Source organism: Bombina bombina, chromosome 5, assembly GCF_027579735.1.
Source record: "Bombina bombina isolate aBomBom1 chromosome 5, aBomBom1.pri, whole genome shotgun sequence".
Taxonomy (NCBI): Eukaryota; Metazoa; Chordata; class Amphibia; order Anura; family Bombinatoridae; genus Bombina; species Bombina bombina.
In genome coordinates, this window is record NC_069503.1 from 617,648,742 (window position 1) to 617,671,547 (window position 22,806).

At 43.3% G+C, this 22,806-nt stretch overlaps 1 protein-coding gene across 1 annotated transcript in view; it reads left to right on the forward strand.

The window, feature by feature from the left end:
* NSUN2 (NOP2/Sun RNA methyltransferase 2) overlaps positions 1-22,806 on the forward strand; it is a 232,377-nt gene that overhangs the window by 80,707 nt on the left and 128,864 nt on the right. The window contains exon 12 of the mRNA XM_053714578.1: positions 1,265-1,361. Within this exon, the coding sequence (XP_053570553.1) occupies positions 1,265-1,361 (97 nt within the window). The remainder of the gene's footprint in view (positions 1-1,264; positions 1,362-22,806) is intronic.

Sequence of the window (22,806 nt, forward strand, 5' to 3'; positions counted from 1 at the left end):
TGGTGCACGCGGAGGCTCAGAAGTGTAGAGTAGGTGGGACCGTAATACACGTCACTTCAGTGCTTTGGGAAAAATTAGAGGGGCGGAGCAAACAAGTGATATGCGAAAATTTTCAAGTGCTTTAAAAAAAAAAAAAGTAAGTAAAAATAATGTGATTAGAATATTTAAATATGCAGAGTGGAAATGTTCAATAGTAAATAAACTGTTTTCACCATTACTTAAACGTTTACGGAGGAAGAGAGAAATTTTAATATCTGGGGAAGAATTTCTAAATTTGAAAATATATATTTAAACTTAGTGGTTGCTTTTCTATCTTAAATAGACATCAAACACCTTTTGTGTTTTGTGTAAAAAATATACTGTGTCCAGTGCTCCCTATATAGAGTCCAAAAAAATAAATTCTGCAAACTAGGATTTCAAAATGCTGCAAACTGCCTAAACCAGCTATTTGATTTGCAGGCTTACAGCATTTGCTTTTTGGCTTCTTTAGTTAGCATGGGACAAAGTAAAATTGTTGCACAAAAGCAAGAGATTTTTAATGCACTTTCATACACTGAAATATAATATTCATTTAAAATTTCAATGCATGAGAGAGAAAATGAATATCTATTGTATTATTTTTACAATCAAAATATTTAAAAGTACTTTTTTTTTCTATTTAAACATTTCCATACACAAAATGTTAATTCCATTATTTTTTAATATTGTGTGAGCTAAAGAATCTACCAGTTATTTTTAGCAGCTGATTCTTTTATACTGCAATGTTGGCCAATACCATCATATAAATCTAACCTCCATTTATACTGTTAAGACTTTTGTAGGAGTTTGGGATTATTTATTTAATGTCACTCATATGTCAAGATCATATTTTAAAAGTGGATAAAAACGATCAAATTAGTGTAATTTCTCAATATACATAGAAAGCCATAAAAATTATTGAACAATAAACAAACTTTTAAGCTTGCCAGATACACTGAAACAACCTTTACTAAATTTGACTGCATGTAGTTATCCTGTATTGATGTGAATGTTAATCCCCAAACTGGTAATTCTCATTTACTTTTTTTGTTTGTGTAGCATAAGCGTCTTGAATCATAGATTTATATTTTGCAGTACATCGCCTTTGTACACAGGGAGGATTATATAATGTTTATTGCATCAGTTTATTCTTCATATAGACATGACGAAGAGAGAACAATAGAGAGATGTATTTTAAAGTGTACATGAGTTTTATTACATAATTGTTTGCTTTGTGTTTAAACAGCCTTCGCATATTGCCGCATCATCAAAACACTGGAGGTTTTTTTGTTGCTGTGTTAATAAAGAAGGCACCAATGCCATGGAATAGAAGACAACCAAAGGTTAGTTACTGTTACAGTAATGTGTTATGAGGGTACTGTGTAGGTATGGCTTTGCTGCTCAAATTTGCTTTGTTCTCTTGGTAACATTTATTGAATAGTAAAACTAGGTAGGCTCATAAGAGCTCAGGAGTGCCCACGTGTCTTTCGTACTCGATGGCAGCAGTGTTTTGAAACATTATTTCTCTTGTAAGATGTATCGAGTCCACGGATTCATCCATACTTATGGGATATTCTCCTTCCCAACAGGAAGTGGCAGAGAGCACCCACAGCAGAGCTGTCTATATAGCTCCTCCCTTAGCTCCACCCCCAGTCATTCTCTCTGCCTGCTTAACTGCTAGGAAGGGCAAAGTGAGTGTGGTGACAAAAATGTTTACTTTTTATTTTCTCAAGCAAAAGTTTGTTATTTTAAATGGTACCGGTGTGTACTATTTGCAAACTGGCAGAAAAGGGATGAAGATTTCTGCAGGGAGGATGATGATTTTAACACTTTGTAACTAAAATCCACTGCTGTTCTCACAAGGCCTGAAGAGTACAGGAAAACTTCAGTTGGGGGAACAGTTTGCAGACTAAACTGCTTTGAGGTATGTTCAGTCTAATTTTTAATAACGTTTTTATTATTATTGCAATAACGTTTTTTTGAGGGACTTTAAGGAGTCTTTGTGGCTTGTTTAAGGGTTATTAACCCACATGGCTAGTTTAGGAAACACTCTGTTATATTTCCTTTAGGCCCCATGACATCGAGTGAAAGGTGGGAGGGGCCTATTTTCGCGCCTCAGTTGCTCAGTTTCTTTTCCTCAGACATCCAACTGGTTCTCCAGAGGGACCTGCTGTGTTTGAGGGCTGTAAAGAAGTTTTTTCCCCACTAATAGTTCATAAAGGGCAGGTAGGCGCCACAGCAGAGCTGTGGCAAGGTGCTGAACGTTTTTTTACCGGTTTTTGACGTTTTGTCAATCCGGTTTTTACATTAAGGGGTTAATTGTTTATATGCATAGCTGTGCAAAGTTACTAAGGCTTTATGATGCTACTGTAAAAAATTCGTTGAGTTTACTGCTTTTTTACACTGTTTTGCAGAGTTTGTGCACCTTTTTTTCTCTTAAAGTCAGAGTACCGTTTTTTTCTAAGTATTATTTACTTTGAATAAAGTGTTTTCCAAGCTTGCTTGTTTCATTACTAGCCTGTTTAACATGTCTGACACTAAGGAAAATCCTTGTTTAATGTGTTTGGAAGCCATTGTGGAACCCCCTCTTAGAATGTGTCCCACTTGCACTGATATGTCTATAAATTATAAAGAGCATATTTTAGCAATGAAAAATATAGCAATAGATGATTCTCAGACAGAAGGAAATGAGTTTTTGACATCTAGCTCTCCTCAAGTGTCACAACCAGTAACGCCCGCACAAGTGACGCCAAGTACCTCTAATGCGTCGAATTCATTTACTTTACAAGACATGGCCACAGTTATGAATAAAACCCTCACAGAGGTTTTTCCTAAATTGCCTGGTTTACAAGGAAAGCGTGACAGCGCTGGGTAAAGTAAAGCTGAGCAGTCTGACGCTTTAGTAGCCGTATCTGATATACCCTCACAATGTTCTGAAGTAGGGGTAAGGGATTTGTTATCTGAGGGAGAAATTTCTGATTCAGGAAAGACGCTCCCTCAGACAGGTTCTGACTTGACGGCCTTTAAATTTAAGCTTGAACACCTCCGCTTATTGCTCAGGAAGGTATTAGCGACTCTAGATGATTGTGACCCCATAGTGGTTCCAGAGAAATTGTGTAAAATGGACAAATACTTAGAGGTTCCTGTTTACACTGATGTTTTTCCAGTCCCTAAGAGGATTGTGAATATTGTTACTAAGGAGTGGGATAAACCAGGTATTCTGTTTGCTCCCCCTCCTGTTTTTAAGAAAATGTTTCCCATATCTGACACCATGCGGGACTCGTGGCAGACGGTTCCTAAGGTGGAGGGAGCTATTTCTACTCTATCTAAACGTACAACTATACCTATCGAAGACAGTTGTGCTTCCAAAGATCTTTTGGATAAAAAAATTAGAGAGTCTCCTGAAGAAGGTTTTCTTCTCCAACCTATTGTGTGCATTGTTCCTGTAACTACTGCAGCTGCTTTCTGGTTCGAGGCTCTAGAAGAGGCTCTTCAGATGGAGACTCCATTAGAGAATATTATGGATAGAATTAAGGCTCTTAAGTTGGCTAATTCTTTCATTACAGATGCCGCTTTCCAGCTGGTTAAGTTAGCGGCAAAGAATTCAGGTTTTGCCATTTTAGCACGCAGGGCGTTATGGCTTAAAGGGACAGTCTACCATAGAATTGTTATTGTTTTAAAAGATAGATAATCCCTTTATTGCCCATTCCCCAGTTTTGCATAACCAACACAGTTATATTAATACACTTTTTACCTCTGTGATAACCTTGTATCTAGGAACCTTCTTCCAGCCCCCTGATCACATGACTGTGACTGTTTATTATCTATTGTCTTAAATTTAGCATTGTTTTGTGCTAGATCTTAAATAATCCCCTGTGCCTGAACACAGTGTTATCTATATAGCCCACGTGTACTTTCTGTCTCTTTGTGTTTCAAAGAGATTTAAAAAGCATGTGATAAGAGGCAGCCCTCAAAGGCTTAGAAATCAGCATATGAGCCTACCTATCTTTAGTTTAAACTAAGAATACCAAGAGAAAAAAGCAAATTTGATGATAAAAGTAAATTGGAAATTTGATTAAAATTAAAAGTCCTATCTGAATAATGAAAGATTAATTTATACTAGACTGTCCCTTTAAGTCCTGGTCTGCTGATGTATCATCAAAATTTAAACTTTTGAACATCCCTTTCAAAGGAAAGACCCTATTCGGGCCTGAACTGAAAGAGATTATTTCAGACATCACTGGAGGGAAAGGCCATGCTCTCCCTCAGGATAAGACAAATAAATTGAGGACCAAACAAAATAATTTTCGTTCCTTTCGAAATTTCAAGGGTGGTCCCGCTTCAGCTTCCACTGCTGCAAAGCAAGAGGGGAATTTTGCCCAATCCAAGTCAGTCTGGAGACCTAACCAGGCTTGGAACAAGGGCAAAAAGGCCAAGAAGCCTGCAGCTGCCTCTAAGACAGCATGAAGGGGTAGCCCCCGATCCGGGACCGGATCTAGTAGGGGGCAGACTCTCTCTCTTCGCTCAGGCTTGGGCAAGAGATGTCCACGATTCCTGGGCTTTAGAAATTGTGTCCCAGGGATATCTTCTGGACTTCAAAGACTCTCCCCCAAGGGGGAGGTTTCACACTTCTCAATTGTCTGCAAACCAGACAAAGAGAGAGGAGTTCTTACGCTGTGTAGAAGACCTACATAACATGGGAGTGATCCGCCCAGTTCCAAAAGCGGAACAAGGGCTAGGGTTTTACTCAAACCTGTTTGTGGTTCCCAAATAAGAGGGAACTTTCAGACCAATCTTCGATCTCAAAATTCTAAACAAGTTCCTCAGAGTACCATCATTCAAGATGGAGACTATTCGGACTATTCTACCTCTGATCCAGGAGGGTCAATTTATGACTTCCGTGGACTTAAAGGATGCGTATCTACCCTATTCACAGAGATAATCCTCAATTCCTCAGATTCGCCTTTCTGGACAGGCATTATCAGTTTGTGGCCCTTCCCTTCGGGTTGGCCACGGCTCCCAGAATTTTCCCAAAGGTGCTAGGGTCCTTTTTGGAGGTTCTAAGGGCGCGGGGTATAGCAGTGGCGCCTTATCTAGACGACATCTTAATTCAGTCGACTTTCCAACTAGCCAAGTCTCACACGGACATCGTGTTGGCTTTTCTGAGATCTCACGGGTGGAAGGTGAACATAAAAAAAGCATTCTCTCTTCCCTCTCACAAGAGTTTCCTTCCTAGGGACTCTGATAAACTCGGTAGAAATGAAAATATTTCTGACGGAGGTCAGAAAATCAAAACTCTTAACCACTTGCCGAGCTCTTCATTCCATTCCTCGGCCATCAGTGGCTCAGTGCATGGAGGTAATCGGACTCATGGTAGCGGCAATGGACATAGTCCCTTTTGCCCGCCTACACCTCAGACCACTGCAACTATGCATGCTCAAACAGTGGAATGGGGATTATGCAGATTTATCTCCTCAACTGTATCTGGACCAAGAGACCAGAGATTCTCTTCTCTGGTGGTTGTCTCAGGACCACCTGTCTCAGGGAATGTGTTTCCACAGGCCAGAGTGGCTCATAGTAACGACAGATGCCAGCCTGTTAGGCTGGGGTGCAGTCTGGAACTCCCTGAAAGCACAGGGCTTTATGTTCTCAGGAGGAAACGCCTCCCGATGAACATTCTAGAACTGAGAGCGATATTCAATGCGCTTCAGGCTTGGCCCCAGCTTGCTGCGGCCAAATTCATCAGATGTCAGTCGGACAACATCACGACTGTAGCTTATATCAGTCATCAAGGAGGAACACGAAGTTCTCTAGCGATGATGGAGGTAACCAAAATAATCTGATGGGCGGAGGATCACTCTTGCCATCTCTCAGCAATCCATATCCCAGGAGTAGAGAACTGGGAGGCGGATTTCCTAAGTCGTCAGACTTTTCATCCGGGGGAGTGGGAGCTCCATCCGGAGGTATTTGTCCAGTTGACTCAGCTATGGGGCACACCAGAATTGGATCTGATGGCGTCCCGTCAGAATGCCAAACTTCCTCGTTACGGGTCCAGGTCCCGGGATCCCCAGGCGGTACTGATAGATGCTCTAGCCTTCAATCTGGCCTATGTATTTCCACCGTTTCCTCTCCTCCCACGTCTGGTTGCCAGAATCAAGCAGGAGAGAGCTTTGTTGATTCTAATAGCACCTGCGTGGCCACGCAGGGCTTGGTATGCAGACCTAGTGGACATGTCATCGGTTCCACCGTGGACTCTGCCAATGAGGCAGGACCTTGTAATCTAAGGTCCATTCACGCATCCAAATCTAATTTCTCTGCGTCTGACTGCTTGGAGATTGAACGCCTGATTCTATCAAAGCGTGGTTTCTCTGAGTCGGTCATTGATACCCTGATTCAGGCTAGAAAGCCTGTTACCAGGAAGATCTATCATAAGATTTGGCGCAAATATTTTTATTGGTGTGAATCCAAGGGTTACTCATAGAGTAAGATTAGGATTCCTAGAATATTGTCCTTTCTCCAAGAAGGATTGGAGAAGGGATTATCAGCTAGTTCCTTAAAAGGACAAATATCGGCTTTGTCTATTCTTTTACACAAACGTCTGGCAGATGTCCCAGACGTTCAAGCCTTTAGTCAGGCCTTGGTTAGGATCAAGCCTGTATTTAAACCTGTTGCTCTGCCATGGAGCCTAAACTTAGTTCTTAAAGTTCTTCATGGTGTTCCGTTTGAACCTATGCATTCCATAGATATTAAGCTTCTATCTTGGAAAGTTTTGTTTTTAGTAGCTATCTCTTCGGCTCGAAGAGTTTGAGTTATCTGCTTTACAGTGTGATTCACCTTACCTTGTTTTCCATGCAGATAAGGTGGTTTTGCGTACCAATCCTGGGTTTCTTCCTAAGGTTGTTTCTAATAGGAATATCAATCAGGAGATTGTTGTTCCTTCACTGTGTCCTAATCCTTGATCAAAGAAGGAACGTCTGTTGCACAATCTTGATGTGGTTCGTGCTTTAAAGTTCTACTTACAAGCAACTAAAGATTTCCGTCAAACATCTTCATTGTTTGTTGTTTATTCTGGTAAACGGAAAGGTCAAAAGGCTACGGCTACCTCTCTTTCCTTTTGGTTGAAAAGCATCATCTGTTTGGCTTATGAGACTGCTGGCCAGCAGCCTCCTGAAAGAATTACTGCTCATTCTACTAGAGCAGTAGCTTCCACATGGGCTTTTAAAAATGAGGCTTCTGTTGAACAGATTTGTAAGGCGGCGACTTGGTCTTCGCTTCATACTTTTTCCAAATTTTACAAATTCGATACTTTTGTTTCTTCATGGGCTATTTTTGGGAGAAAGGTTCTACAAGCTAAGGTACCTGTCTTGTCCCTCCCTTCATCCGTGTCCTAAAGCTTTGGTATTGGTATCCCACAAGTATGGATGAATCCGTGGACTCGATACATCTTACAAGAGAAAACATAATTTATGCTTACCTGATAAATTTATTTCTCTTGTGATGTATCGAGTCCACGGCCCGCCCTGTCTGTTAAAGACAGGTAGTATATTTTTCTTTAAAAAACAGTCACCACTGCACCCTATAGTTTCTCCTTTTTCTTCCTAGCCTTCAGTCGAATGACGGGGGGTGGAGCTAAGGGAGGAGCTATATAGACAGCTCTGCTGTGGGTGCTCTCTCTGCCACTTCCTGTTGGGAAGGAGAATATCCCACAAGTATGGATGAATCCGTGGACTCGATACATCACAAGAGAAATAAATTTATCAGGTAAGCGCATAAATTATGTTTTGTTGCTTTGTCGTACAGTGTTGTAAAACACTGCTGCCATAGGAGTATGCACGTCTTTTTTTTTTTTTTGTTTCAATTAAATGTTTTATTGTCATATCAAGGTGAATGTCCTTTTGTTTATGGATAGAGTACTGGGGCTTCAAACTAGATTAAACATTTTACAATAGTGTACTTTCTGTTACTAAGGTCGATGGTAGTTTGTATCCATAAGAAGCCTATTCTTTAGTTCAGGTCATATCTCTCTGTTCCCAAATGAATATAACATCTAAAATAGAATCTTGTTTACCCACAAAAGTGTAGTGTAATCTTTCTAACTCCTAACATGGTCCATCTCTTTTAACCACATAGCAAAAGTGTGTGTGTGTTGGAGGGGGTGGGGTCATTTTTCTTCCATAATTTAGGTAGAAGACGTTTTGCACAATGCAGCATACAATAAAACAGCTTTTTACGGTATTGACAGGTGATAGGGGGTGTATCATTCAATAGAATAGTAGTAGGGGAGAGAGTAATGGAAGTTCCTATGTTAATGCATTCGTTAATTTTTTTCTCAGTAGTCTTTGTATTTGGGTATAGCTGTAGTCCACGTCAATCTCTGCTGCAGAGTAGTGGTGGCTTTTAAGAAGTTAAACTTTGCACTTTAGAAGATTCATTATTTATATTCTGCAGTTTTTCTTTAAGTGATTTAGTAATCCTTTTAATAGCATTAGATAGGCAGTATGCAGGCACTATGTGATTTTAGGATTGCACAATGGGACCAGGTGCTGCTAGTTTTTTATTTTTGAAAAATGTTTGTTTTGTTTATGTAGTAACAGTTGTTGCTATGTCTCTCGGAATTGCGCCCCTTTTTTTCTTGCCTGCGCTTTTCCGGATGTGCTGGTCATGTGATCAGCGTCTCTGTGGTGTTGCTGCAGTCTGTCTCAGTGTATGTGCAGTTGCGTGTCAGTCTCTGTGTCCTCTTCAAGTCTCCTGGAGTTGTGGTAGGCACCTCAGTACTGGTGAGGTGTAAAGGTTGTCAACGGTTTTTGTTTTTAGGTTTCTCTTTAAGTGACAGTTGTCCTTTCATTGAAATTTTTTTTTTTTCCTGGGGCTAATTTTCTTTGTTATGGACATGGATAATGATATTGTTTTTGATAAATATTTATTAGTTTATTATGTTAAGAGGAGCAAATTGTTTCTCATTTGCAATTTTGTACTACTTGTTTAGTTAGAACACTTCAATGTAAAGAAAAATGATTGCCTTATGAGCCTAATGTCTCTCAGGATGATGCTGTTCAGGGAATGCCGCAGCCTTCTCCTCAGACGTCCGAAGTTTCTATGTCGTCACATGTAGTGCCCTGCGGTTCATCTCAACCTCCTGGTGGGGTATTTTTGCCTGCAGATTTCGCTGCACAGATATCTTCTGCGGTATCTGCAGCTTTATCTGCATTTCCTGTTTTAGGAAAACGTAAGAGGAAAACTAAACACTTAATAGATTGTAAAATGCCTGTTTCAGCAGCTAATATACAGGTCAATCTTCTTCATAACTCTAGTGAGGATGTTACCTCAGTTCCTTCTGAGGGGGAAATCTCTGATTCTGATAGTGTTAATTTTTTGTCTGAGGTGGAAGTAGTAAGCTTTAGGTTTAAGCTTGAACACATTCATGTTTTATTAAAGGAGGTTTTGGCTACTTTGGATGTGTCAGGGTGCCAGGAATCAGACTGAGACGAGAAGTGCAAAAATAATCACACCTTTATTAATAACAAAAAATAATAAAAAGTCCACAAGTCAAATAACAAGCCAGGAGTCAAAACCAGAGCTGGTAGTCAGACAAGCCAAGTCTGGGGCCAAAGCGAATAGTCAGACGAGCCGGAATCAGGAACAAGGAAAACAGCAGAGTAAGGAACAAGCCAGGGATCAGGAACCAGGAAGGACGTCAGGCAGCCAGGTAATACACAGGAACTCTCACAAACCGGTCTGAGACAACGCAAAGGCAAAGCATACTGAACAGAGGCCCTTTAAATAATAAGTGATGACATCACAATTCTGAGACTGCATCCTGTCTCACATGAATGATGCACACCAGTCTGGCCATAAAAGGAAGTGGAGGAAATGAGCAGCATCCCCCACAATGCACCATAGTCAGGAAGAGAGGTGAGTAAAATGGCTGCCAGCAGCACATGGCAAACACAACAGGGAAAAAACCCTGACAGTACCCTCCCCTCAATGACCCCTCCCCCGCGGTAGGACAAAAGGCTCATTGGGGAAACGGGCATGGAAGGCACGGAGGAGGGTGGGAGCATGAACATCAGAGGAGGGAACCCAAGAACGCTCCTCCAGACCGTAGCCCCTCCAGTGAACCAAATACTGTACACGGCCCCTGGACATACGAGAGTCATTAATGCTGCTGACCTCATACTCCTCATGGTTGTCAACAAAGATAGGACGGGGACGAGGCAACACACCGATTACAAACCAATGGTTTCAAGAGGGAGACATGCAAAACATTGGAGATGCGCATAGCAGGAGGAAGGTCAAGAGCGTAATCCACAGGAACCCGTCGGAGTATTCGAAAAGGACCAACATAACGGGGAGCCAATTTATTGGAAGGCACACAAAGGTTCAAGTTGCGGGAGAACAGCAAAACTCTCTCACCAACCTGGTAGGAAGGTGCGGGCAGACGCCTACGATCAGCCTGGAACTTTTGGCGCTGCATAGAACGATGAAGGCAATCCTGAATTGGCACCCACGTGGAACGGAGTTGCCGAAGATGCTCCTCCAAAGCCGGAATTCCCTGAGACATGAATGAATCGGGCAACAAGGATGGTTGAAACCCATAATTCGCCATGAACGATGATAACTTGGAGGAAGCATTAATAGCACTATTACGAGCAAACTCTGCCCAAGGTAACAGTTCAGACCAATTATTGTAGTGATCTGAGACATAGCAACGGAGGAACTGTTCCAGAGCTTGATTAGACCGTTCCGCAGCCCCATTGGATTGAGGGTGATATGTCGAGGAGAAGGAAAGCTGGATCCCCATTTGAGCACAAAAGGAACGCCAAAATCTGGAGACAAACTGGCTACCCCGGTCCGACACTATCTCCTTTGGTAACCCATGTAAACGGAAGACCTCCCGGGCAAAAATTGAAGCAAGCTCCTGAGCGGTAGGCAGCTTCATCAAGGGAATGCAATGTGACATTTTAGAAAAACGGTCAACCACCATAAGGATAACAGTATTGCCATTGGAAACAGGGAGCTCGACAATGAAGTCCATGGAAAGATGTGTCCAATGACTCTCACCATTAGCAATAGGTTGAAGAAGACCCACAAGAAGACGTCGGAGTCTTATTCTGTGCACAAACTGAGCAGGAGGCAACATACGCAGCAACATCAGAATGAAGACCTGGCCACCAGAATTGTCGAGTGACAGACCAAATCATTTGGTTCTTGCCTGGGTGACCTGCGGCTTTAGGATAGTGGTAAGTGTGCAAAAGTTTAGTTTGAAGATTCTCAGGAACAAAACACTTACCACTAGGTTTCTCAGGAGGTGCATTGGTTTGTGCAGCCAGGATCTCCTCCCCCAAGGGAGAAGTCAAATTAGTACGTATGGTAGCCAGAATATGATCAGGAGGTATAACAGGAGTAGGTACAGACTCCTCCTTGGACAGAGGCGAAAATTGTCGAGAGAGGGCATCAGCCCTAACATTCTTACTACCAGGAAGGTAGGAGACCACATAATTAAACTGAGACAAAATTAGTGCCCATCTGGCCTGTCATGGCGACAAACGTTTTGCTTCAGATAGAAAAGTTAAATTCTTGTGGTCAGTAAGAATGAGCACTGGCACGCTAGTACCCTCGAAGATGCCTCAATTCCTTAAGTGCCAAAATTATGGCCAGTAATTCCCTGTCGCCAATTTCATAATTGCACTCTGCTGGAGACAATTTCTTAGAGAAGAAATCACACGGATGCAAGGAACCGTCAGGCGTAGGACTTTGAGACAAGAGGGCACCTACTCCAGTCTCAGACGCATCGACCTCAAGAATGAAAGGCAGGACAGGGTTAGGATGAGCCAGAACTGGAGTGGCAGCAAAGGCAGTCTTAAGACTATCAAAGGCCTTAATGGCAGTAGGTGACCAATGGAGTGGATCATTCTCTTTATGGGTCATGTCTGTGATAGGTTTGACCAAGGAAGAAAAGTTTTTAATAAACTTTCTATAGTAATTGGCGAACCCCAAAAAACGTTGAATAGACTGAAGACCAACTGGGCGAGGCCACTGCATAACTGCAGATAACTTGTCGGGATCCATGGAGTACCCTGAAACAGAGATAACATAACCTAGGAAGGCTACTTGAGTCTGATTGAACTCACATTTCTCGAGTTTACAAAACAGGCTGTTCTCACGTAGTCTCTGAAGAACCTGTGTAACATCAGAACGATGAGCCTCAAGTGTGGGTGAGTGTAACACATTGTTGCAACGTATCTCGTAGGACATCATTAATAAATTCCTGAAAAACAGGAGCAATACCTAGGCCAAAGGGCATTACAAGATACTCATAATGCCCACTCCTGGTGTTAAATGCTGTTTTCCATTCGTGGCTCTCCTTAATCCTAATGAGATTGTACGCTCCTCTCAAATCAAGTTTAGTAAAGACCGTAGCTCCCTTGAGGTGGTCAAAGAGTTCAGAAAAAAGCGGAATAGGGTAAGCATTCTTAATGGTAAGACGATTAAGACCCCTATAATCGATACATGGTCTTAACTCGCCACCCTTTTTCTTCACAAAGAAGAAGCCAGCCCCTGCAGGAGAGCAGGATTTGCGGATGAACCCCCGTGACAGAGCATCAGCAACATACTCCTCCATAGCACAATTCTCTGCAACAGACAGAGGGTACACCCGGCCCCGAGGAGGAATGGCTCTGGGTTGCAGGTCTATGACACAATCGTAAGACTGGTGAGGAGGCAACGTACCGGCACGCACCTTGTCAAAAACGTCTAGGAACTCTCGGTACTCCTTTGGCAATTGAGATACCGAAGAAGTGCACAAGACTTTAACTGGTTTCCGAAGACAAGTGGAAATACATTGTGGGGACCACGACAAAATTTCGGACCTGCGCCAGTCAAGACTGGGATTTTGCTTTTGGAGCCAGGGATAACCCAGAACAACCGGAAAATGAGGAGAGTTTATCACCTGGAACTGGAGGGTTTAAAAATGGAGAGCCCCAACAGCCATGGACAACGGAGCAGTTTCGTGAGTAACGAGTGTGGGCTGAAGGGGCCTGCCATCAATGGCCTCAGTAGCAAGCGGAACGGACCGAGGCAAAACAGGAATGGAGTACTTTGATACAAAAGCACTGTCAATGAAATAGCCTGCAGCACCGAAGTCAACAAGAGCCTGAGGGACTATGGAGGAGTCCACCCAGGAAAGGACAACCGTGACCAAAGGTTTCTCCTTAAGCGGTTCCGGGGACGAGGATAAACCACCCAAGGTCTGCCCCCGACAGGATCTTAGGTGTGAGCGTTTCCTGGCCATGTAGGACAAGACTTCAAAAGGTGGCCCTGTAACCCACAATAGAGGCAGAGCCCCTCCCTCCTCCTAAAGGCCCTCTCCGCCGCGGAGAGACGCGTGAATCCCAACTGCATCGGCTCAGCAGTACCTGGTGACTCGGGACCAGGAGGCATGGGAGGAGAGGGAGGCATGGGTGGGAACGAATACATAGACAACGAAACAGGAGGCTTTTGCAAGCGCTCCTTGAAAGAGGGCCTCTCTGAGTCTGATGTCAATTAGGATCAAAAAAGACACCATTGCCTCGATCCTCTGGTAAATCTCTGGCAGCAACTTCGTCTTTAATTGCATCAGATAGCACATGAAAGAAGGCAGCAACAAGGGCTTCATTGTTCCAACCTACCTCTGCGGCAAGAGTACAGAACGCAATAGCATACTGAGCAACAGATCTTGTACCTTGCTGAATGGAGATGAGTCGTTTAGCAGCAGAGGAGGAGTGGGCCAGAACATCAAATACCCTTCGAAAGGAGGCCACAAATTCAGGGTAATTTGAAATCACAGGTTTATTAGTCTCCCACAAGGGATTAGCCCAGGCAAGAGCTGTGTCGGAGAGTAACGAGATGAGAAATCCCACCTTAGCTCTGTCAGAGGGAAACGCCTGAGGTAACATCTCAAAGTAAATGCCCATCTGGTTCAAAAACCCTCTGCACTGAATAGGATCGCCTCCATATCGCTGAGGTAGAGGTGCAGAACCGGACATTCTCCTGGTAGGCATAGGGGCAGCAGCGGAAACAGGAGCAACCATAACTTGTGGGACACTTTGGACCAAATGTGCAGTACGAGTCAGGAGGGTTTGCAGGGCTAGTGCAAATTGATCCAAGTGGTGATCCTGTTAATCCATCCTGGAAATAATGGCAGGTAAAGGCGGATTATTAGCACCATCAGGATTCATGGCCTTTGCTTAATGTCAGGGTGTCAGGAATCAGACTGAGACGAGAAGTGCAAAAATAATCACACCTTTATTAATAACAAAAAATAATAAAAAGTCCACAAGTCAAATAACAAGCCAGGAGTCAAAACCAGAGCTGGTAGTCAGACAAGCCAAGTCTGGGGCCAAAGCGAATAGTCAGACGAGCCGGAATCAGGAACAAGGAAAACAGCAGAGTCAGGAACAAGCCAGGGATCTGGAACCAGGAAGGACGTCAGGCAGCCAGGTAATACACAGGAACTCTCACAAACAGGTCTGAGACAACGCAAAGGCAAAGCATACTGAACAGAGGCCCTTTAAATAATAAGTGATGACATCACAATTCTGAGACTGCACCCTGTCTCACATGGATGATGCACACCAGTCTGGCCATAAAAGGAAGTGGAGGAAATGAGCAGCATCCCCCACAATGCACCATAGTCAGGAAGAGAGGTGAGTAAAATGGCTGCCAGCAGCACATGGTAAACACAACAGGGAAAAAACCCTGACAGGATGATTCTGACACTCGTAGTTAACCCTAAGACATCTAGTAAGCTTAATAGATTCTATGATGTATCTTCCTCTATGGAAGTGTTTCCTGTTCCAGATCATGTGACAGAGATTTATTGCGCAGGAATGGCAAAAACCAGGGATTCCTTTCTCCCCATCTTCAGTTTTTAAGAAGATGTTTCCTATTGCTGAATCCATTAAGAATTCCTGGTGCACGGTGCCTAAAGTTGAAGGGGCTATTTATTCTCTGGCTAAGAGAGCTACAATCCCTATAGAGGATAGTTGCTCACTTAAAGATCCAATGGATAAGAAACTGGAGGGATATTTGATGTATGTGCAACAGGGTCTTTAATGGCAACCTGCAGTTTGTATTGCCACAGTGACAAGTGCAGCATCTTATTGGTGCAATGCTTTGTATGAATCTATTTTAGAGGAAACTTTGTTGGAGGAAATTCAGGATAGGATTAAGGCTCTTAAGCTAGCTAATTCTTTCATTGCTGATGCCAACATGCAAGTTATTAAGTAGGGGCCCAAGCTGTCCGTAGTCGGATCAAGTGGGGGGCAGACTTTCCCTGTTTTATCGGGAGTGGTTACGAGATGTCCCAGATTCTTGGGCTGTGGGCATTGTTTCTCAGGGTTACAAGATAGAATTACATTTTCTCCCTCCCAGGGGCAGGTTTCACCTCTCAAGGTTGTTTGCAAATCAGGCAAAAAGAGAGGCATTCTTGAACTGCGGTTCAGGATCTTTTCTCTCTGGTGATTGTTCCTGTTCCAGTAAAGGAGCAGGCTCTAGGATTCTATTAAAATCTGTTTGTGGTTCCCAAGAAAGAGGGATCTTTCTCCAACATTGGTGTGTCCGGTCCACGGCGTCATCCTTACTTGTGGGAATATCTCTTCCCCAACAGGAAATGGCAAAGAGTCCCAGCAAAGCTGGCCATATAGTCCCTCCTAGGCTCCGCCCACCCCAGTCATTCTCTTTGCCGTTGCACAGGCAACATCTCCACGGAGATGGTTAAGAGTATGTGGTGTTTAGTTGTAGTTTTTTTATTCTACTATCAAGAGTTTATTTTAAAATAGTGCTGGTATGTACTATTTACTCTGAAACAGAAAAAGATTAAGAATTCTGTTTGTGAGAGGGAGATGATTTTAGCAGACAGTAACTAAAATCGTTTGCTGTTTCCACATAGGACTGTTGAGATGAAGTAACTTCAGTTGGGGGAAACAGTTAGCAGACTTTTCTGCTTAAGGTATGACTAGCCATATTTCTAACAAGACTGTGTAATGCTGGAAGGCTGTCATTTCCCCTCATGGGGACCGGTAAGCCATTTTCTTAGTCTCAAACAGAATAAAGGGCTTAATATGGGCTATAAAACTGGTAGACACTTTTATGAGCAAAATCGATTGCTTTATTTGGGCATTTTATACATGTTATGCTGGTAATTCACACTTATAAACTTGGGGAACGTTTTTTAACGTCAGGCACTGTGTTAGACACCTTTTCCAGTCAGGAAGGGCCTTCCCAGTTGTAGGCTGAGCCTCATTTTCGCGCCATTACTGCGCAGTTACTTTTGAGAGCAACACATGCAGATGCATGTGTGAGGATCTGAAAGTAGTTGGAAAAGTTCCTAGAAGGCTTCATTTGGTATCGTATTCCCCCCTGGGTTTGGTAAAGTCGCAGCAAAGGCTGTAGCTGGGACTGTAGAGGGGTTAAAACTGTAACCGGCTCCGGTTTCGTTATTTTAAGGGTTAAAGCTCTGAAAATTGGTGTGCAATACTTTGAATGCTTTAAGACACTGTGGTGAAAATTTGGTAAATTGTGAACAACTCCTTCATATTTTTTCACATATTCAGTAATAAAGTGTGCTCTGTTTAAAATTTAAAGAGACAGTAACGGTTTTGTTTTAAAACGGTTTTTGTGCTTTATTGACAAGTTTAAGCCTATTTAACATGTCTGTACCTTCAGATAAGCTATGTTCTATATGTATGAAAGTCAATGTGTCTCCCCCTTCAAAATTGTGTGATAATTGTGCCATAGCGTCCAAACAAAGTAAGGACAGTACTGCCACAGATAATGAAGTTGCCCAAGATGATTCATCAGATGAAGGGAGAAGACATGGTTCTACATTATCTCCTTCTGTGTCTATACCAGTTTTGCCCACGCAGGAGGCCCCTAGTACTTCTAGCGCGCCAATGCTTATTACTATGCAACAATTGACGGCAGTAATGGATAACTCCATAGCAAATATTTTATCCAAAATGCCTGCATATCAGAGAAAGCCCGATTGCTCTGTTTTAAACACTGATGAGCAAGAGGGCGCTGATGATAATTGCTCTGTCATACCCTCACACCAATCTGAAGGGGCCATGAGGGAGGTTTTGTCAGATGGGGAAATTTCAGATTCAGGAAAAATGTCTCAACAGGCTGAACCTGATGTTGTGACATTTAAGTTTAAATTAGAGCATCTCCGCACACTGCTTAAGGAGGTGTTATCTACTCTGGATGATTGTGACAACCTGGTCATCCCAGAAAAATTATGCAAGATGGACAAGTTCCTAGAGGTCCCGGTGCACCCCGATGCTTTTCCTATACCCAAGAGGGTGGCGGACATAGTGAATAAGGAGTGGGAGAAGCCTGGCATACCTTTTGTCCCCCCTCCTATATTTAAGAAATTATTTCTTATGGTCGACCCCAGAAAGGACTTATGGCAGACAGTCCCTAAGGTCGAGGGGGCAGTTTCTACTCTAAACAAGTAGAGTAGAAACTACTATTCCTATCGAGGATAATTGTGCTTTCAAAGATCCTATGGATAAAAAATTGGAGGGTTTGCTTAAAAAGATTTTTGTACAGCAAGGTTACCTTCTGCAACCCATTTCGTGCATTGTTCCTGTCACTACAGCAGCGTGGTTCTGGTTCGAGGAACTAGAAAAGTCGCTCAGTAGAGAGACTCCATATGAGGAGGTTATGGACAGAGTTCACGCACTTAAGTTGGCTAATTCTTTTATTTTAGATGCCGCTTTGCAATTAGCTAGATTAGCGGCGAAAAATTCAGGGTTTGCAATTGTGACGCGCAGAGCGCTTTGGCTAAAGTCTTGGTCAGCGGATGTATCATCCAAGACAAAATTGCTTAATATCCCCTTCAAGGGTAAAACTCTCTTTGGGCCAGAATTGAAAGAGATTATCTCAGACATCACTGGGGGAAAGGGCCACGCCCTCCCACAAGATAGGCCTTTCAAAGCCAAGAATAAGTCTAATTTTCGTTCCTTTCGTAATTTCATGAACGGACCGGCCTCTAATTCTGCATCCTCTAAGCAAGAGGGTAATGCTTCACAGACCAAACCAGCCTGGAAACCGATGCAAGGCTGGAACAAGGGTAAGCAGGCCAAGAAACCTGCTGCTGCTAACAAAACAGCATGAAGGAGTAGCCCCCGATCCGGGACCGGATCTAGTGGGGGGCAGACTCTCTCTCTTTGCTCAGGCTTGAGCAAGAGATGTTCAAGATCCCTGGACGCTAGAAATAGTTTCTCAGGGTTATCTTCTGGAATTCAAGGAACTACCCCCAAGGGGAAGGTTTCACATTTCTCACTTATCCTCAAACCAAATAAAGAGACAGGCATTCTTACATTGTGTAGAACAGTGATTTTTAACCTTTTTTTTGCCGTGGCACACTTTTTTACATTAAAAAATCCTGTGGCACACCACCATCCCAAAATTTTAAAAAAATCACACATTGTAGCCTAATACAGCATATATATTTACACATACACACAAACACACACATACTGTATGTATTGTGCTGTTATGCCATGCCTCCTGCAAACTACCCCTGCACTAGGAGTAAAAAACAAGCAAAGTTTAAAAAATATGTCACACTATTGTCAGTCTGCCGTGGCACACCTGAGGATCTCTCACGGCACATTAGTGTGCCATGGCACACTGGTTGAAAAACACTGGTGTAGAAGACCTGTTAAAGATGGGAGTGATACACCCAGTTCCAATAAAGGAACAAGGAATGGGATTTTACTCAAATCTGTTCGTGGTTCCCAAAAAAGAGGGAACCTTCAGACCAATTCTGGATTTAAAAATCCTAAACAAATTTCTCAAGAGTACCAGCGTTCAAAATGGAAACCATTCGAACGATTCTACCTACAATCCAGGAAGGTCAATTTATGACTACCGTGGATCTAAAGGATGCGTACCTACATATTCCTATCCACAAAGAACATCATCAGTTCCTAAGGTTCGCCTTTCTGGACAAACATTGCCAGTTTGTGGCCCTCCCATTCGGGTTAGCCACTGCTCCAAGGATTTTCACAAAGGTACTCGGGTCCCTTCTAGCGGTTTTAAGACCGAGGGGCATTGCAGTAGTACCATACTTGGACGACATTCTAATACAAGCGTCGTCCCTTTCAAAGGCAAAGGCTCATACAGACTTTGTTCTGGCCTTTCTCAGATCTCACGGGTGGAAGGTGAACATAGAAAAAAGTTCTCTGTCTCCGTCGACAAGAGTTCCCTTCTTGGGAACAATAATAGATTGTTTAGAAATGAGGATTTTTCTGACAGATGTCAGAAAGTCAAAACTTCTAAACGCTTGTCAAGTTCTTCATTCAGTTCCACGTCCTTCCATAGCTCAGTGCATGGAAGTAGTAGGGTTGATGGTTGCAGCAATGGACATTGTTCCTTTTGCGCGAATTCGTCTAAGACCATTACAACTGTGCATGCTGAAACAGTGTAATGGGGACTATACAGACTTGTCTCCAGTGATTCAAGTAGGTCAGAAGACCAGAGATTCACTCCGTTGGTGGCTAACCCTGGACCACCTATCCCAGGGAATGAGCTTCCGCAGACCAGAGTGGGTCATCGTCACGACCAACGCCAGTCTAGTGGGCTGGGGCGCGGTCTGGGAATCCCTGAAAGCTCAGGGACTATGGTCTCGGGAAGAGTCTCTTCTCCCGATAAACATTCTGGAACTAAGAGCGATATTCAATGCTCTCAGGGCTTGGCCTCAGCTAGCAAAGGCCAGATTTATAAGATTCCAATCAGACAACATGACGACTGTTGCTTATATCAATCATCAGGGGGGAACAAGGAGTTCCCTGGCGATGAAAGAAGTGACCAAAATAATACAATGGGCGGAGGATCACTCCTGTCACCTATCTGCGATCCACATCCCAGGAGTGGAAAACTGGGAGGCGGATTATCTGAGTCGTCAGACTTTCCATCCGGGGGAGTGGGAACTCCACCCGGAGATATTTGCCCAGTTGACCCAATTATGGGGCATTCCAGACATAGATCTGATGGCGTCTCGTCAGAACTTCAAGGTTCCTTGCTACGGGTCCAGATCCAGGGATCCCAAGGCGACTATAGTGGATGCACTAGTAGCGCCTTGGATCTTCAACCTAGCTTATGTGTTTCCACCGTTTCCTCTCATTCCCAGGCTGGTAGCCAGGATCAAGCAGGAGAGGGCCTCGGTGATCTTGATAGCTCCTGCGTGGCCACGCAGGACTTGGTATGCAGACCTGGTGAATATGTCATCGGCTCCACCATGGAAGCTACCTTTGAGACAGGACCTTCTTGTTCAGGGTCCATTCGAACATCCAAATCTGGTCTCCCTCCAGCTGACGGCTTGGAGATTGAACGCTTGATTCTGTGATAGATACTCTGGTTCAAGCCAGAAAACCGGTAACTAGAAAAATTTACCATAAAATATGGAAAAGATATATCTGCTGGTGTGAATCCAAGGGATTCCCATGGAATAAGATAAAGATTCCTAAGATCCTTTCCTTTCTACAAGAAGGTTTGGATAAAGGATTATCTGCAAGTTCTCTAAAGGGACAGATTTCTGCCTTATCTGTCTTACTACACAAACGACTGGCAGCTGTGCCAGATGTTCAAGCATTTGTTCAGGCTCTGGTTAGGATCAAGCCTGTTTACAGACCTTTGACTCCTCCCTGGAGTTTAAATCTAGTTCTTTCAGTTCTTCAAGGGGTTCCGTTTGAACCTTTACATTCCATAGATATTAAGTTGTTATCTTGGAAAGTTTTGTTTTTGGTTGCTATTTCTTCTGCTAGAAGAGTTTCTGAGTTATCTGCTCTGCAGTGTACTCCGCCCTATCTGGTGTTCCATTCAGATAAGGTTGTTTTGCGTACTAAGCCTGGTTTTCTTCTAAAGGTTGTTTCCAACAAGAATATTAACCAGGAGATAGTTGTACCTTCTTTGTGTCCGAATCCAGTTTCAAAGAAGGAACGTTTGCTACACAATTTAGATGTAGTCCGTGCTCTAAAATTCTACTTAGAAGCTACAAAAGAGTTCAGACAAACATCTTCTCTGTTTGTCGTCTATTCTGGTAAAAGGAGAGGTCAAAAAGCAACTTCTACCTCTTTCCTTTTGGCTTAAAAGCATCATCAGATTGGCTTATGAGACTGCCGGACGGCAGCCTCCTGAAAGAATCACAGCTCACTCCACTAGGGCTGTGGCTTCCACATGGGCCTTCAAGAACGAGGCTTCTGTTGATCAGATATGTAAGGCAGCGACTTGGTCTTCACTGCACACTCTTGCCAAATTTTACAAATTTGATACTTTTGCTTCTTCGGAGGCTATTTTTGGGAGAAAGGTTTTGCAAACCGTGGTGCCTTCCGTTTAGGTAACCTGATTTGCTCCCTCCCTTCATCCGTGTCCTAAAGCTTTGGTATTGGTTCCCACAAGTAAGGATGACGCCGTGGACCGGACACACCAATGTTGGAGAAAACAGAATTTATGCTTACCTGATAAATTACTTTCTCCAACGGTGTGTCCGGTCCACGGCCCGCCCTGGTTTTTTAATCAGGTTTGATGAATTATTTTCTCTAACTACAGTCACCACGGCACCCTATGGTTTCTCCTATTTTTTCCTCCTGTCCGTCGGTCGAATGACTGGGGTGGGCGGAGCCTAGGAGGGACTATATGGCCAGCTTTGCTGGGACTCTGCCATTTCCTGTTGGGGAAGAGATATTCCCACAAGTAAGGATGACGCCGTGGACCGGACACACCGTTGGAGAAAGTAATTTATCAGGTAAGCATAAATTCTGTTTTTCGTCCCATTTTAGACCTGAAGTGTCTCAACAAGTTTCTCAGGGTGTCATCCTTCAAAATGGAGACCATTCGGTCCATTCTTCCTTTGGTCCTGGAAGGTCAGTTCATGATGACCATAGACCTGAAGGACGCATATCTTCATGTCCCTATTCACAGGGACCATCAAAAATTTCTGAGATTCGCTTTTCTAGACGAGCATTTTCATTTTGTGGCTCTTCCATTTGGCCTTGCTAAAGCTCCCAGAATTTTTTCCAAGGTTCTGGGGGCTCTCTTGGCAGTGATCAGGTCTCGGGGAATTGCAGTGGCACCTTACTTAGACAACATTTTAGTTCAGGCGCCATCTTTTCAACAAGCAAGCTCCTATACAGAGATCTTGTTGTCTTTTCTAAGTTTCCACGGATGGAAAGTGAATCTGGGAAAGAATTCCCATGTTCCAGCTATAAGGGTAGTGTTTTGAGGGACTATAATAGATTCCCTATCTGAAGATTTTTCTGACAGAGGTCAGGAAATCCAAAATTCTCCCTGCTTGCCTCTCTCTTCAGTCTACTGTTCAGCCATCTGTAGCCCAATGTATGGAAGTAATTGGGTTGATCGTCGCTTCCATGGACATCATTCCTTTTGCTTGATTCCATTTGAGAGCTTTGCTATTATGCATGCTCGGGCAATGGAACGAAAACCATTTGGATCTGTCCCAGAGGATAGATCTAGATGTGTTAACGAGAAACTCTCTTCCGTGGTGGTTTTCTCAGGAACATCTGTCTCAGGGCACATGTTTCTAGAGACCTTCTTGAGTGATTGTGACCACGGATGCCAGCCTGCTAGGCTGGGGAGCAGTCTGGGACTTGTTAAAGGCGCAGGGATTATGGACTCGGGAGGAGTCTGCTCTCCCCTAACATCTTGGTGTTAAGAGCGATTTACAATTCTCTGTTTACTTGGCCTCAGTTGGCTTTAGCCCGCTTTTTCAGATTTCAGTCAGAA